We start from the raw sequence: 14,873 nt of genomic DNA on the forward strand, positions 1-14,873 counted from the left end.
CCTGTGGACCCCACTTGACACCTCTGCTTGTCTCTCCCTGCAGTGCCAAGGCATGGGGGCTCCTGTGCCACCAGGATTCAGGGACCGGCGCCTTCGCCCGCAGGTCCTACAGGACTCACCACATCCCCCCAGCGCTGCCCCAGCCCCTGCCCCCCGGCTGCAGGTGCAGCCCCCCAGGGCTGGGCTGCTTTGTCCCCCGGCCTCCTGCTCCGTGTCCTGCTGAGTAAACTCTCACTTGACATCTTTCACTGCCTCCTCCTTGCCTGGCCACAGGATGATGTCTGCCCTCCGCTTGCTGCCCCGCTCACGCACCAGCTTGGTGCTCTGTTCACCAGGCCCCCTGCCATCGGCTGCGCAGGGCTGGAGCTGCGAAGGATGGGGGCACTGGGACCCCCAAAAACCAGCCAAGGACTCAGCTTGGTGGCATTTGGTGTCGGGGGGGCACATGCTGGCACCAGTGGGGTTTCTGGGGAGCCCCAAGGTGGGCATCACCCCAGGGTGGCACTCTCTGCCTGGGTGAGGGCTGTTGCCTGGGCCACAAGCATGGCAGCTCTCAGCACGCCTCGCAGACAGCCACTTGGGCATAGCAGAAGAGCAAAATGCTCCCTGGGGAAACAAGCCTGACCTGTTTGCCGCGGGGCCGTGGCCAGCGCAGGAATGTGGGTGGTTGGCAGCTGCAGGCAGGTCCCGTGGGGATGCAGAGCCCTGCTTGCCTTCACTCCTGCCCTCAGCACTCAGGTGCCCACACGATGCTCCTGCTGCTCCTCCTGCTCCTGGCGACGGCCCACGGCCTGGGTGAGTCCGCCAATGCCATCAGGCTGGGCTGGGGGTCTCCGCTGTCTCCTGCTTGGGGGGTCCCCTGTGCACGGGCACTAGGACCCCCACTGGAACCTGGAGGTGCAGGGCAGCTGATGCCCCCCCCTATTCTGGGTGCCACCCCTAGTATCCCTGCTGTCACCTTCCTGGGTCTGCTGGCACAGCACGGGGTCCCCTGGGGTCTCACAAGGGTGTCCCTCCCCGGGTGGTGGCACAGGGGCGACTTTGCTTCCTCTTTTCATGAAACGCGTGTCTGATCCCCAAAATGGGGGCGGGAGGGGAGCGGGGGCCCTGCAGCCGGGATCACAGGGGGGATCACAGGGGTCAGCTCCCTGCTGTCCCTGTCCCCACGCCGAGCCCCCGCACAGCTGCAGCTGGTTGGAGCCACCAGTCAGGGGCTGCAGTGGGGTGTCCGCACCCTCCGCTGCACCCCCCCCATGGCTTCTCACCACAGAAAAGCTCTACTACAAACCAACCCTGGCCAACACCACCCTGGGGGGCCTGACGACCGCCTCCACCTTCGTGCTGGAGCAGCCCCACTGCATCTTCACCAAGGAGCTACGCAGTGCCGTCATCTGGCTCGTGGTGGCCACCCCCAAGGGTAGGTGACCCGGTGAGGCCCCCGGGGAGCAGCCCTGCGCAGGGGTGTGCGCCGGGCTTCCCGTGCCCCTCAGGGCCCCTCCTCACCCCCATCCCCACAGCCGCAGGGAACTTCAACAACAGTGTGGGACCAGGGACCCCCGAGCGGGCCTTCCAGGGCTTCCCCACCAGCACCTCTGCCTACATGACCCTCAACACCACCCTCATCAACTACCCCTGCCCCAAACCCTCTGGGGAGATCACGGTGCTGCGCGTCGGCAGCGAGACCAGCTGTGCCAAGGATGAGAAGAGACCCACATGCAACGGCCCCCTGCCCAGCCCTGGGCCATACCGGTGAGCCTGCTCAGGGACGTGCCCCCCACGGGGCCTGCCAGCACCCCACCAGCTCCAGGGAGCACAGCCAACCTCCCCTCCCACCCCAGGGTGAAGTTCCTCGCCCTGGAGGACTCCAAGCCCGTGGCTGAGACAAACTGGTCAGACTCCATCATGCTGAAGACAGGTACTGCAGCCAGGGTGCTTGTCCTGCCCCTCACATCCATCCCGCAGCTATGGGGCATGGGGGACCACAGGGTGGTCCTGGGGGGGGGGCTGCACGCCAAGCACCAGCAGCTCGGCATGCAGCACGCCTGCAAGCAGCCAGGGAAACTGAGGCAGGGTGCCTCTGCGGGTCCTGCTGGGGTATGATGCCATTGTGCGATGGTGCACTGTGTTTGCGTGGTGCATTTGCACGCTACCATCGGTTGTTGCGCTTGCACGCTGCAATTGCACATTGCATTTGCACAGTCCATTTACACACTGGGGTCGCATGTTGTGTTTGCATGCTGTATCTGCATGGTGCAACTGCACATAGCGATTGCCCATGAATGCACTGTGCCCCAGCTGGGACCCTGCGCTGCCCCAGGGTTCACATCCCGCTCCCTCCGCTCCCACTCTCTCCCCAGCCCGGCGGCTCAGCAGCATCCCCGTGATGGGCAGCAGGCGCAGCGCCAGCATGATCGCCCTCACCTCCATCCTCTCCATCCTCTTTGCCATCCTGCTGGCTGGCCTTGTAGCGTTGCTGGTCTTCTGGGGGTGAGTGCCACCCCCACGTCCCACCACACTGCCCAGGAGCCATGGCGGGTGCTGGGCACACAGGACCAGTGTCAGAGGGTGACACCGGCACCCCATGGCCCCCGCCCTCAGCCATCAGCCCCTCTTCCCTCCCCAGCTCCAATGTCTGTGGTGGCAGCAGCACCTTCAGCAAGTCAGAGCCGGTGACAGTGCAGCGGTATAACACCCACCATGTCCAGGACCAGACATCTGGCCGGCTCTGAGCCCCCCCTGCGGCCCTGCGCTGCCTCGCCGCTGCCCTCCCTGCCTGCTCCTGCGCTGGCTGCTGCCACCTCGCGCACCCTTGGGTGCCCCGGCAATTGCACCATCAGCATCAGTGATAGAACACCCACCGATGCGGGGGCATGGCCAGATGTGCCCCATGGACCAGGGCCCCGGAGAGCTGTGATGGAGCAGATTAAAGGCCTTTCTGTGTGCTTTGTGTCCAGCCTCCACCTCCTGTTCGTGACCCCCCTCAGGAATGGCACCCGCCAAAACCTCGCCACCTCCCGCTGTCCCTGGGAAAAGCCTCGCAGCCCTGCTCCTGTCCCTGTGCAGGGCTCTGAGCCCCCATCCCGGGGAGGGGATGGCTGCCACCCAGGGCACAGTGCGTCCGGGGATGCTCTGGGGTGGGAGAAGCATTTTCACACCTGGCTTGGGACATGCGGTGCCGCATGTGCTGGGATTGGATGGGGACCAAGCCCCCGTGCACCAGCCCTGGCGCTAGGGTGAGGGGCAGAGAAATGCCCCCAGGAGCGGGTGGTGGGGACAATGGGGGGTGTTTCTCCCTGTTCCCTTTGCCCCACGGTGTTTTCCCCAAGCCCCAAACCTGGAGGAGGGTCTCCCCCAGGAAGAGCTGGCCCAATCCTGCCCAGGTGCTGCTGATGTTCCCCTGCTAGCCACGAGGTGGCAAGAGGGGACTGGCAGCCCCGGGCCTGATCCTGCACCAGGGGCGTAGGAGCCTAATCCTGTACCAGGGTGTGGGTCCCTGATCCTGCTGTGGGGAATGTGAGGGCCTGATCCCACACTGGAGTCATGGGTGCCCTGATCCTGCAGCCTGGACAGGATGAGACGCCCCTGGTGCTGAAGACAAGAAGGCCAGAGAGCACTGCAGAGTGGCCATGCCCCACTTCGAGTGGAGTCAGGGCAGGTATGCATATAAATATGTACCTCATATACATATACATATATATACACACACACAGAATCATAGAATCATAGGTTAGGTTGGAAAAGACCCTTAAGGTCGTCGAGTACAACCATTAACACAGCACGGCCAAGCCCACCACTAAACCATGTCCCTAAGCACCACATCTACACATTTAAATACCTCCACGGATGGTGACTCCAACACTTCCCCAGGCAGCCTGTTCCAGAGCTTGACAACCCTGTCGGTGAAGAAATTTTTCCTAATATCCAATTTATGTATATGCATATACATATATTTAAAACCCCATATTTTTTCCATAGGCGCCATGCAAAGGGTGGCATCACATTTATACCTGATCCATGGTCACAGCGCCCTTACCAAGGTGTCCTTACGCTGCCCAGGGAGGTGTTAGCATCCTGCCCCCCGCCCCCCCCCCCGCTGCTGGCAGGAGCCAGCCTTCATGGAGCCCAGCCAAGGGAAATCAAGCAAATCCGGCGATTAACCCCTGCGGAGATCGGCCCGGGCACAGCAGAGGGGCTGTTTCACCCTGCAAACGCGCGTCCCCTCCACCCTACCCCACCCCTGCCATGAAACACCCGTGTCGCCCGCAAAGCGGCCTCAAGCGGCTGGGGGGCGGCTCGTCCCCGGGAGGTGGGAGCCGCGGCCCCGGCCGTGCGAGGCTGGGGCCGGCTCACGGGGAGGCGGGAGCGGCGGTGCCAGGGGACTGCGCCTCGTCCCCCTCTGCGGGGGAGGCAGGGCTGCAGGACGGGGCAGGCTGTCCCCGCGGAGTCCCCATAGTGTCCCCGCAGCGGCCGGGCGAAAATGCCAAGGACCGGCGGTGCCTGCCAGCGCGGCCCTGAGCCCCGGCTGTGGCTGCCTGGTGAGGCCTCCAGCCGAAGCAGGTGTCGCAGGAGGGATCCTCCCCCGCCCCCGAAATCCCACCCGTCCCTCCGGGGGTGCTGCAGCGGGGGGGGGGGAGGCAACAGTGCCTTAAAAAAAGGTAAAAAACCGAAGCAGAATGTGGGGTTTTGGGGACACGGGGCAGCCGGGAGCCGCCGGTGCTGAGCCAGGGGCTGCAGCTCCCCGGGTTGGTGGGGGGAGCCGGGGTCAGGAGGGACCCGCTCCTCCACTGCCGGCCCAGGCGGGGCGCAGCGCCCTGGAGCCGCGGCCGGTCCCCGGCGGCCGAGCCGGCGTCCCGGGGGGTCCCAGGGCAGCGGGGGGGGGTGCCGGCCCCGCCCCCCGCCCCGGATCCACCCCTTGGCCGACAGCCGATATAATCACCCAATCACCGCCTTGGAAAGGGCTTCCTGCCCCGCCCTTTGTCCCGCCCCGCGCTCTGATTGACGGCCGGTGGCGCCGGCCCGCACATGGGAGCGGGGCCGGGCGGCCGCGGGTTCGAGGCTCGGCTCCGCTGGGCTCGGCTCAATTTAACTGCCCGCCCGCCCGCCCGCCCGCCCGCCATGGCCCGGCGGAGCGCACTCTCCATCCGCATCGTGGAGGGCAAGAACCTGCCCGCCAAGGACATGTGAGTTCCCCCGAGGGGCCGGGAGGGATCTGGGGAGGGAGGACATTCCCCAGGAGGCAGCCCCTTTCCCCCAAGAGTGATGTGGGCTGTCCTCCAGCAGGTCTCTGTGCTTTGGGGACACCTCCCAGGGTGGCTTTGGGGCATCCCCCCTGCTCTGAAGGCTAACTCAGGATGGCTTGGGGTACCTGCAGACAGTACCTGTGCTTTGGGGGTTTCCTGCAGGGTGGCTTTGGGGTCCTCTTCTTTTGGGGGTTCCCCCCAGGATGGCTTTGGGATGTTCCCCCAGCAGTATCTGTGCTTTGGGGGTTTCCCCCCAACTGGCTTTGGGGTCCTCTTGCACCGGGGGTTGCCCCCAGGATGGCTTTGGGTCATCCCCCCCAGCAGTGCCTCTGTGTTAGGGTTTACCCCAGGATGGCTTTGAGATTCCCCCTTGCATTGGGGGTTCTCTTCAGGATGGGTTTGGGTGCCCCCAGTAGCTCTCTGTGCTTTGGGGACTCCCTCAGGAGTGCTTTGATGTTCCCCCTTGCTTGGGGACACCCCCTGGGATGGCTTTGAGGTTGCCTTCCAGGAGCACCCAGTGTTGTTGGGTGCCCCGAGCAGTGTCCTCACTTTGTGAGGCTCCCCCTACCATGCACCCTCCACCTGTAGTTGGCCTGGGAGCTGGGTCCTTTGCACCCCCAGATAAGCAGCAGGACCCCCAGTACAGCCATCCCGCAAAAGGAGCCCCGATGCTCTGGCCCCTGTCACCGCTCCGTTACTGGCTTAAGCCCTCCTGGCTGTGGTTCAGGGGTCTCTGAAGTGGCTCCTTGGTTTGGGCTTTCCCTCCTTGGCAGTCCCCCAAGGGCTGCCAATGTGTCACGGCGTTAACCTCATCACTCTGATCCTCCCTCATAGGGTGGGATGTGGGGACAGCGTTGGGGTGTGACATGGGGGTGGCATTGGGGTGGCCCAGAGCCACAGAGGCAGCGGAAGGCTGTGGAGGAGTGCTTGGCAGCTGGGCAGGGTCAGGGTTGCTGGAAAACCAGCAAAAATCCCTGCAGCCGTCATGGAAAAAGAGGATAAACATGGAAAGAAAAATGACCTTTTTTTTTTTCCTTTTTCCTTTTTTTAAATCCCATGTGTCAGGGCCTGATTTTTAAATCCCTTGGCGTAACTCCCTGCTGGGAGCTCGAACCAGCGCAAGTAAGCTCGGATTTTTAGGAAAGCTTGTTGCAGAAAGCTGCTGTGCAACAACACCTTGAGCAGAGCTTTCCAGACCGGTGGCTTTGGGACACAGCTTTGGGCAGGGATAGCGGCTGCCCCAGCAGGGAGGATCTACGCTCTGGATCCCGCACACCTCCCGCTGCCCGACCTTGGCCGCCGTCCTCCCCTGTGGATAAGGACTTATGAGGTTCCTCCGCTCTGCCTTGGCACAGCCTTTGGGCTTGCTGCTGGTTTCCCCAGAGGAAATCCATCTGCGGGGTGTCAGCACTGGCCCCGGGCGCGTTTGCAGGTCAGACCCTGCTTGCAAGCACCCATGGGTGATGGGGCACTGCCAGACCCCCATGTGCCCCCCAGCTCCTGCAGAATTCAGCACAGGGAGTTACAGAAGCAGGGTTTGGCCGATGTTGCTGTGGTTTGTGACCCCCCCGCCAGTGCCACCCTGCTCCAAGGAGCCGTGCCACCGGCAGCCCCCTCCTCTCCCCCGGCAGCAGCAGTGTGATTTCCACGGGTTTTAGCACCGTGGGTCTCCTGCCTCCTCCCAGTGCAGAGGAGCTGCTGTTTGGTTTTGCCTTCCAAACAAGTGCTCACCCAGCTCCGGGCTTGGCACCGTGCAGCCACGAAACAATGAAACTGCCCATAAAGAGGCAAGAAGCCTGCTTCTGCTTTCACCCTCTGGCACGTCACTGCCTAGTGCTGGGGCCAGAGCCCAGGCGGGTGGGAAGAGCTGCAGCAGCCCCAGCATGGCTCTGGCTGTGCTCTGCCCCCCTCTGTCCCCCTGCCCAGGGCACAGTGGGAGCGTGAGCCCCCTCCCAGCTGGGCGCTGCAAAATCCACTCTTTCTTCTTCATTGCATGAAAACAAGGAAAATGATCAGCTTTATTTTATTTTATTGTCTTTATTGTCGCAGCCCGCCGCCCCCGGGCTGGCCAAAGCGGCGCCACTGTCTAGACCAGTGAATTTTTAATTGCAAAACTCTGCCTCAGCCCCCAGTGCTGCCTCCCGGGACGGATGGCGGTGGGGAGCACACATGTTTATTTCCTCCACCCTCCTAATTTATACTGTGCTATCAATCTTTAAAGCTTCAGTCTTCATTTCCTCTTTTTAAAGCCCAACCTTCCCCTTTCCTAGCTCCTTCCCCTGCACCAAACCCCCAGCCTCACTTGCCTGCAGCAGCCCATGCTGCAGTGGAGGGGCTGGGGTGGGTGGTCAGAGCAAGCCATGCTCTGTCTAAGCATCAGCAGGATGCCCAGTGCCTGATGGAAGCCTGCAAACCTTATAAATCTCTTCCCCTGACATCTCCTGGGCCCTGGTTAGCATCCAGGAACAGCAATGCCGTGCAGACGATGTTATCCAGTGTGGTGCTGGCTTCCCCAACTGCCTTTGCAGTGGGGATTTATCCGGCACTGATGTCAATCACAGGCTGCCCAGCAGCTTGGGCACCTCTGCAGCTGCTCCTGCAGCCATCCTGCAGCCTGTGGAGGACAGATTTTGGCTACCCTGTGGTTTAATTCCCAGAGCACGTAATGCCCCAGTACTGCAAGGGTGGCTTCGTTGCACTCTGCATCCCAGGGGACGTGGAGCAGCCCATGTACTCGAAAGGTCCCCATGTTGGGGACAAGATTTTCCTGCTGCTGGCATCAAGACAGCTCCCATCTGAAGCCAGCCCTGTGTTGCTGGGCACGGCTCAGGTGGGCAGATGTTCCCTTTCTGCCTGCATGCTCCCTGCCCGCTTGATGGTTTGCATAAGGCAGGAAATAGCAGCAGCAGGCTCTGGTTAATGGCGCTTCATCCACAGCTCTCATTAAAACCCTCTCCAAAGGGCAGCTGGAGATGGGAGCAGGCAGGCAGAAAGCTGCTCTTAGCAACGCGTGACCTGAAATGATTGGGGTGCCTCGGGATAGGGATGCCAGCATGGTGCGTGGGATGCACAGCCCAGGGAACCCCCCAGCAGCCGGTTTTGCAGGGCATGGAACTCCCCAAACCCTTTTAATCCCCCAAACCCCTTTATTCCCCCCAGCAGCTGTCTCTCAGCCTCCCTAGTTTTGCAATGGGAAAATGGCTCCGTCCTCGGGATCCCTAAACCCTGACCCTTGCGCACCCCCCCTTCTCCGGGACACTCGTGGCTGGCTGACGAATGCTGCCAGGACCGGTGTTAATGAGTAACCGTGCTCAGAGCAGGCTGCTCTGTGCCGGCTGCCTGCAGGGCAGGAGCCACAACCTTTCCACCCTCTTGGCCAGTACCCAGGTCCTGCTGGCTCCTCTGCCACCGGCCAGAGCCCCCACCCCTGCCTGTGACTGAGTCACCTTGTTTCTGGTGAACTGGGGCAATAAGCTGTAAAATGGTGACTTTTTTGGCAGCAGTGCACGGGAGCGATGACTCGGGTCATCCCTGGGGAGGAAGTGGGGTCAGAACATCGTGGCAGCTGCCGACAGCCAGCAGGGGCCACGGCACGTGCTGCCTGCCCTTCGCACCCTCTGCATCACTGGGGGTGTCCCCAGGGATGTCCCCATCCCTGTGGAGGTATCGGGGCTCTGGGTGTGCCCTGGGGCTAGAAGACGCTGCTGTGGCCTCGTTCCCAGTGTGTGCAGCAGGGCTGTGGGTGCCTGGAGCTGTTTCAGGGAAAGGGTGGGTTTTGTTTGTTCTTCACCTTCCTTTTTGGAAGAGAAAAACCACTTTCAGCTGCCAGCGGGATGGAGTGGCCGGATGCAGTCAGGGTTGTGTTTCCCCAGGCTGGGAATGAAGCTGGGGTCACCACATGCCTGCAGCCATGGCCAAATCCACCCGCTGAAGCCTTTGGTTTCTGGGGCTGCCTCTGTACCCCAGCACCCCATAGCCCTGGGGCGTCCCTACAAGGGGCACCAGCAAGGTTCCCGCACTGTGGGGGATTGCCCATGGCCATGAGAGCCCCATGGGGTTGGGGCAGGGGGCTGGCAGGGTGGCCAGCGGCGCTGACGGGGCTGTGCCGTGTCCTTCCAGCACAGGGAGCAGCGACCCATACTGCATCGTGAAGATCGACGATGAGGCCATTATCAGGTGAGTGCCTCCATGTCCCTGGCTGGTCCCCAAACCTGCCGGCACACCTGGCTCCTGGCGGGTTCCTCCACCTACCCTGCTGCAGGTACATAATTATTATTATTTATTATTATAGTATTATTATTCTCTGCTTTGGGCTGAGCTGCTCCTCCAGACACAGTCTGTGAGTCTGTGATGTCTAACAGCTCCTGGCCACCCCCCACCCTGTAAGCCACCTCCCATGTCTTGCCAGCCCAGAGCCACAGGACAGGGACCCTGCCCCAGCTGAGGGATCAAAACTGTGGGTGCTGCCCCCAGCCACATGTCACCAAAAGCAGGGAAGCTCACAGGGCTGGGGAGATGGGGAGTGCCCTGGCGAGGTAGCCCTGTTTCCCCCCTGCCCCGTCACTGGTGCCATCTGTCCCGCAGGACTGCCACAGTGTGGAAGACTCTGTCCCCGTTCTGGGGGGAGGAGTACGAGGTGCACCTCCAGCCCACCTTTCACAGCATCTCCATCTACGTCATGGATGAGGATGCACTGAGGTACGGGCGGGCTGGCTGTGGCACGGTGGGGGGTCAGCATGGGGCCTCAGAGGTTGGTGGCTTTGGCTGCCTGCCCGCTCAACCCTGTTGTAGACACCAGAGACTCCACACCTGGCCGTGCTGGCTTGGGCTTTGGGACACAGATGGGTGAAACCATTTCCTAAGGTTATTTTTTCAGCTGGCAGCAAAGGGTGGCGGACATGCCCCACAGTGACAGACATGCCATGGTGTCCCCAGCCTAAGACACCCAGACGCCTTCCCCCCAAAACAGGGGCTGTCCCGCCCGCAGCCTGGTGGAGCAGGCGGGCTCTGATCCCGTGCCGTGTCCTGCTCCCGGCTTTTATTTTCCAGCCGCGATGACGTTATCGGGAAGGTCTGCATCACCCGGGACACACTGGCGGAGCACCCAAAGGGTAGGGGGCCGGGTGGCCAGGAGCGTCCCAGTGGGGACCCATCTCCCCACCCCTGTGACGAGCAGGTCCCGAGGGCCCCCGGATGCCCCTCCCATGAGGGTGCCCCCTTTTCCCACAGGCTACAGTGGCTGGGTGAGCCTCAGCGAGGTGGACCCCGATGAGGAAGTGCAGGGGGAGATCCACCTGCGGGTGGAGGTCCTCGGGAGCCAGGGTGGTCGGCAGCTGCGCTGCACCGTGCTGGAGGCCAGGTAAGGAGGGGGGGCATGGGTGCCCGTAGGTATTTTGGGAGGGCACTGGCAAATTCTCCCTCTTGTTGGCAGGGATTTGGCCAGGAAAGACCGGAACGGCGCCTCTGACCCCTTTGTCCGCTTGCGCTACAATGGGAAGGTGCAGGAGAGCACCGTGAGTACAGCTTCAGTTCATCGTGATCCCCCACCTGCCGGTGGCGCAGGTGAAATCATCCCAGTGGGAAGCCCAGACCTCGGCCAGGAGCCATCCCTGTCCCCAGGCATCCCCAGCTTGGTGTCCCTGGCGGGGTGTCGGATCCAGCCGGTGAAGGGGGATAAAGCCGTTGCCTTTGTAGGTGGTCAAGAAATCCTGCTACCCCCGCTGGAACGAGACCTTCGAGTTCGAGCTGGCCGAGCTGGCTGAGGAGAAGCTGTGTGTGGAGGTGTGGGACTGGGACCTCGTCAGCAGGAATGACTTCCTGGGCAAGGTGAGCCCCCAAACCCTGTCACTGCTGCCGGGGGCCCTGCCTGGCTCCCCGCGTGACCCCCTCCTGCCTTCCCCTCCCAGGTGGTGTTCAGTGTCCAGGGGCTGGAGGCAGCCGGGCAGGAGGAGGGCTGGTTCCGGCTGCGGCCAGACAAGTCCAAGACAAGGGAGGACGAGTGAGTCTCAGCACAGGGGTGTTGGGATGTGCCAGGGATGGTCCTCGTGCCCTCAGGGGCATTGGGGAGGGGGTTATTCTTGGGAACCATCATCCCTTTGGAGGGGCAGCTCCTGGAAATGCTCTTGTCTGGGAGGGAGGGCAAGTGCAGGGCAGCCCCACCTGCCTGCCCCAGCTTTCCTGGGCTGTCGGGCCACCTCCTGCTTGGTGAAGTACTTCGTCTCCATCCCCCCACCCACCCACACTGTCTTCCTGCAGGCACCGAGGCAGCCTGGGCTCGCTGCAGCTGCAGGTGAGGCTGCGGGACGAGACGGTGCTGCCCTCCCACTGCTACCAGCCCCTAGTCCAGCTCCTGTGCCAGGAGGTGAAGGCAGGGCACCAGGTGAGGGGTCCATGCAAAGCCCTGCGAGGGCACCCACCTTCCTCCGGCTCTCTGCCAGCACATGCGTCTCCCTTGGGCCATCATGTCGTGGTGCCTCTCCCCACCAGGATGGCCAAGTGCACCTGGTCACCCTCTTCGATGAAACCACCACAGCTGAGTGCCGGCAGGAGGTCGCAATCAACTTGGTCAAACTCTTCCTGGGCCAAGGGCTGGTCAAGGAGTTCCTGGACCTGCTCTTCGATCTGGAGCTGGCCAAGCCCTGTAAGGCTGCTGCAGGGAGTGGAGCCGGAGGCTTCCAACCATCTCCTGGGGCAGCAAAACCTCTAGGACATTCTGTGGTGATTTTTTTGGGGGTGACGGTAGAGGTTCAGCCATCACACTATGGTCTGGGTGGGAACGTCTTGGGTTGACCCCGAGCCACTCATGGGCTGAGGTTGGCTGAGGCTGGTGGAGGAGTGGGTGGTTTGAGGTTAGGGAATTCCCATAACTCCCATGGATACGGCGGGGGGCGGAGGGCCCAGCCCCTATAAATGCCCCCCATGATTGCAGCTGCCCAGTGGGTGACCTGTAACTGTCCCCCAGGCCACAGATCCTCTTGTTTTGCAGGCGAGCCCAACACTTTGTTCCGGAGCAACTCCCTGGCCTCAAAGTCAATGGAGTCCTTTCTCAAGGTGCCACACGTCCTGAAACCTGCTATAGGGCCGGTTCCCAGGGGAGCGCTGGGAGGGCTGGTGGGGCTGCATCTTCCCCTGGGGCTGGGAGGTTGGAGAAAATCCCCTGGGTGACCCTTGTCAGGGAGTCTGGGTGTGTCGGGTGCCAAACCTGTGGCCATGCCCCCATCACTGTTCCCTGCGCGGCCCCTCGGCAGGTGACGGGGATGTCGTACCTGCATGCTGTCCTGGGGCCCACCATCACCCGCGTGTTCGAGGAGAAGAAGTATGTGGAGCTGGACCCCGGCAAGGTGGAGATCAAAGATGTCGGGTAAGGGGTGTACGGGGCAGTGGGGCTGGGGGGGGACCCTGGCCATGGAGATGATGGTGCCTGTGCCCGCAGGTGCTCAGGGCTGCACCGGGTGCAGACGGAGGGTGAGGTGATTGAGCAGAGCTGCCAGCACCTCCAGTCCTACCTGGGTGAGCTGCTGGATGCCATCGTCAAGTCGGCCCCAGCATGTCCCCCCATCATCCGTGCAGCTTTCCGGAAGCTCTTCTGGCGTGTTGGGGAGCGCTTCCCCCAGCACCAGGTCAGGCTGTGGCGGGAGATAGACCAGGGGTCAAACAGGGGCATCCCCAGGGGACAGGGTGCACTGGGTCCAGTCCTCAGCTTTGGTTGATGGGATCCCCTCCTGGGCATGGAGCTACCACCCCCAGGGACAGGGTGCAGGGCAGCAGCAGGGCCATGCTGCACCCAAAGAGCAATCCTGGTGCTGGAAGCCAGCCCCCGTATCCCTGGCACATTGATGTGTGCGGTGCCCAGGGATGTCCCACGTCAGGACAGACCCTCACACATCTTCCCCTGCCTCCGTTGGCCACAGCACGCCAAGTTCGTGGCTGTCACCAGCTTCCTCTGCCTCCGCTTCTTCTCGCCAGCCATCATGACCCCCAAACTCTTCCACCTGCGGGAGACGCACGCCGACGCACGCACCGGCCGCACGCTGCTGCTCCTGGCCAAGGTGAGACGGGGGGAAGGAGACACTGGGGGGATGGTGTCACACAGGTGGGGTTTTTGGGGTGCCTGGCTGCTTCCCACTGGGGAGGGCTGGGTCTGCTGCCCATGATGCCACCGTTCCCGGGGGTCTCCAGGCTGTCCAGATGGTGGGCAACATGGAGCCAGTGGCTGGGCGGGCCAAGGAGGCCTGGCTGGCCCCGCTGCTGCCCGCCCTGCAGCAGGGCATTGCCCAGATGAAGGACTTCATTGGCCGGCTGGTGGGGACGGAGGAAGAGGAGGAGAAGGAGGAAGGTGAGGGGCAGCCGCTGTGCCCCCCCACTATGGTGATGAAGGAGGGGCCGCTCTTCGTCCATAAGACGCGGGGCAAGGGGCCACTGCTTGCCGCTGCCATCGCCAAGAAGCTCCACTTCTGCCTCACCAGGGAGGCCCTCAGCTTCAGCAAGAGCCCCGGTGCCGAGGTAGGGGGGTGCCGGGGGGCGACGGTGAGGGTGGTGGCAGGGTGAGGGTGGTACTGACCCCTTGCATCATGTCCCCCACCATCAGCGTAGCGGCGCTATCGCCCTGGCCGACATCCTTGCTGCTGAGAAGGTGGAGGAGAAGAGCTTTGGGAGCTCCCATGTCATGCAGGTGGTCTACATGGGTGCGGATGGGCAGCAGGAGACCGCCTACCTCCAGTGCAAGGTGGGATGGGGACGGCGGGGACAGACATACCCCCTGAAGGGTGTCACACCTCACTGTCCCCCTGCAGTGCGTCAATGACCTGAACCAGTGGCTGTCAGCCCTGCGCAAGGTGTGTGTCAACAACCCCCGCATGCTCCACGCCTACCACCCCGGCATCTTCCGGGGGGACAAGTGGAGCTGCTGCCACCAACGGGAGAGGACAGGTATGGGGGCGGGCACCCGGGTCCCCCATGGGGGTGCTGGTGGGGTCCCCACAGCCATTGTGAACCTGCTGTCCCGCAGGGCTCGGGTGCGACCGGACCCGGCACGGTGTCACCCTGCAGTACTGGAGCGACCCCCTGGACCCCGCTGCGGAGGCACAGCGCCTCTTCCACCACCTCCAGGGCCTCCGAGAGACCCTCAGGTGAGACCCCGCCCTGGGGGGGGACCGCCCTGCACCCCCACCTCCTGCCAAGGGCCCATCCTTCTCCTCCTCTCTCAGGGAGAAGTACTGGGAGCTGCTGGAGCCAGAGGATGCCCAAAATGGCCCCCAGGGTGAAGGTAGGTTTGGGGGGATTTTGGGGCCCCCATTGGGGGTGCTGTGGTTGGGACATGTCCCTGGGCATGGGGGGAGTGGGGGGGCAGTGGTGATTGTGGGGTGCCCCTCCTTGGGGGATGCAGGGTCTCACTGCTGCTCCCCCCACACACACAGGTGCCCCCCTGTCTGAGGGGCTGAGCCGGCTCTTCGGGGTGCTGGGGGACCTGGAGGGCTGCCACCGCCTGGTGCAGCCCCCGACCCCCCCGACCCCCACCCTGCTGCAGCTGCAGACATGAGGGGCCTGGAGCCCTCCCCGCCCTGGGGGTTGGGGTCCCCACGCTTCGGGGACCGCGGCGGTGGCAATAAAGGCACTTTGTACTCTGCAGCCCTG

The 14,873-nt window shown here is 63.0% G+C and overlaps 2 protein-coding genes across 4 annotated transcripts; both read left to right on the forward strand.

Annotated features, from left to right (window-relative positions):
• Window positions 1–709: 709 nt before the first annotated feature.
• On the forward strand, window positions 710–2,950 carry LOC142066015 (uroplakin-3b-like protein 1). Its single transcript, XM_075112938.1, has 6 exons — window positions 710–795; window positions 1,271–1,417; window positions 1,518–1,749; window positions 1,839–1,915; window positions 2,358–2,487; window positions 2,624–2,950. The coding sequence occupies exons 1-6, from the start codon at window positions 750–752 to the stop codon at window positions 2,727–2,729; spliced, it is 738 nt and encodes a 245-aa protein (XP_074969039.1). The 5' UTR covers window positions 710–749; the 3' UTR covers window positions 2,730–2,950.
• Window positions 2,951–5,013: 2,063 nt separating this feature from the next.
• On the forward strand, window positions 5,014–14,867 carry LOC142066126 (ras GTPase-activating protein 4-like). Of its 3 annotated transcripts, XM_075113161.1 has the most exons (21): window positions 5,014–5,180; window positions 9,360–9,416; window positions 9,825–9,938; window positions 10,290–10,351; window positions 10,470–10,599; window positions 10,672–10,753; window positions 10,935–11,066; window positions 11,147–11,238; window positions 11,496–11,619; window positions 11,727–11,880; window positions 12,226–12,290; window positions 12,488–12,600; window positions 12,673–12,704; window positions 12,810–12,859; window positions 13,151–13,288; window positions 13,419–13,742; window positions 13,828–13,965; window positions 14,033–14,168; window positions 14,248–14,368; window positions 14,447–14,505; window positions 14,657–14,867. In XM_075113161.1, exons 1-21 carry the CDS (start codon window positions 5,023–5,025, stop codon window positions 14,776–14,778), a joined length of 2,403 nt encoding a protein of 800 aa, XP_074969262.1. In that variant the 5' UTR covers window positions 5,014–5,022; the 3' UTR covers window positions 14,779–14,867. The 3 variants fall into 3 exon arrangements, with proteins under 3 accessions (XP_074969262.1, XP_074969259.1, XP_074969260.1); XM_075113158.1 differs by having other exon boundaries at window positions 12,673–12,859; XM_075113159.1 differs by having other exon boundaries at window positions 12,673–12,859; window positions 13,503–13,742.
• The last annotated feature ends 6 nt before the right edge of the window (window positions 14,868–14,873 follow it).

The sequence above is a fragment of the Phalacrocorax aristotelis genome, chromosome 18 (genome assembly GCF_949628215.1).
Source record: "Phalacrocorax aristotelis chromosome 18, bGulAri2.1, whole genome shotgun sequence".
In the NCBI taxonomy this organism is placed as follows: domain Eukaryota; kingdom Metazoa; phylum Chordata; class Aves; order Suliformes; family Phalacrocoracidae; genus Phalacrocorax; species Phalacrocorax aristotelis.

Excerpts from the sequence above, each read along its gene's own strand:
- LOC142066015 (XM_075112938.1), top strand. The coding sequence starts at position 750 with ATGCTCCTGCTGCTCCTCCTGCTCCTGGCGACGGCCCACGGCCTGG. Across the intron at positions 1,418-1,517 it reads CGTGGTGGCCACCCCCAAGG|CCGCAGGGAACTTCAACAAC; the intron begins GTAGGTGACCCG and ends CCATCCCCACAG. Across the intron at positions 2,488-2,623 it reads GCGTTGCTGGTCTTCTGGGG|CTCCAATGTCTGTGGTGGCA; the intron begins GTGAGTGCCACC and ends TTCCCTCCCCAG.
- LOC142066126 (XM_075113158.1), top strand. The coding sequence starts at position 5,023 with ATGGGAGCGGGGCCGGGCGGCCGCGGGTTCGAGGCTCGGCTCCGCTGG. Across the intron at positions 5,181-9,359 it reads AACCTGCCCGCCAAGGACAT|CACAGGGAGCAGCGACCCAT; the intron begins GTGAGTTCCCCC and ends GTGTCCTTCCAG. Across the intron at positions 11,239-11,495 it reads TCCAAGACAAGGGAGGACGA|GCACCGAGGCAGCCTGGGCT; the intron begins GTGAGTCTCAGC and ends GTCTTCCTGCAG.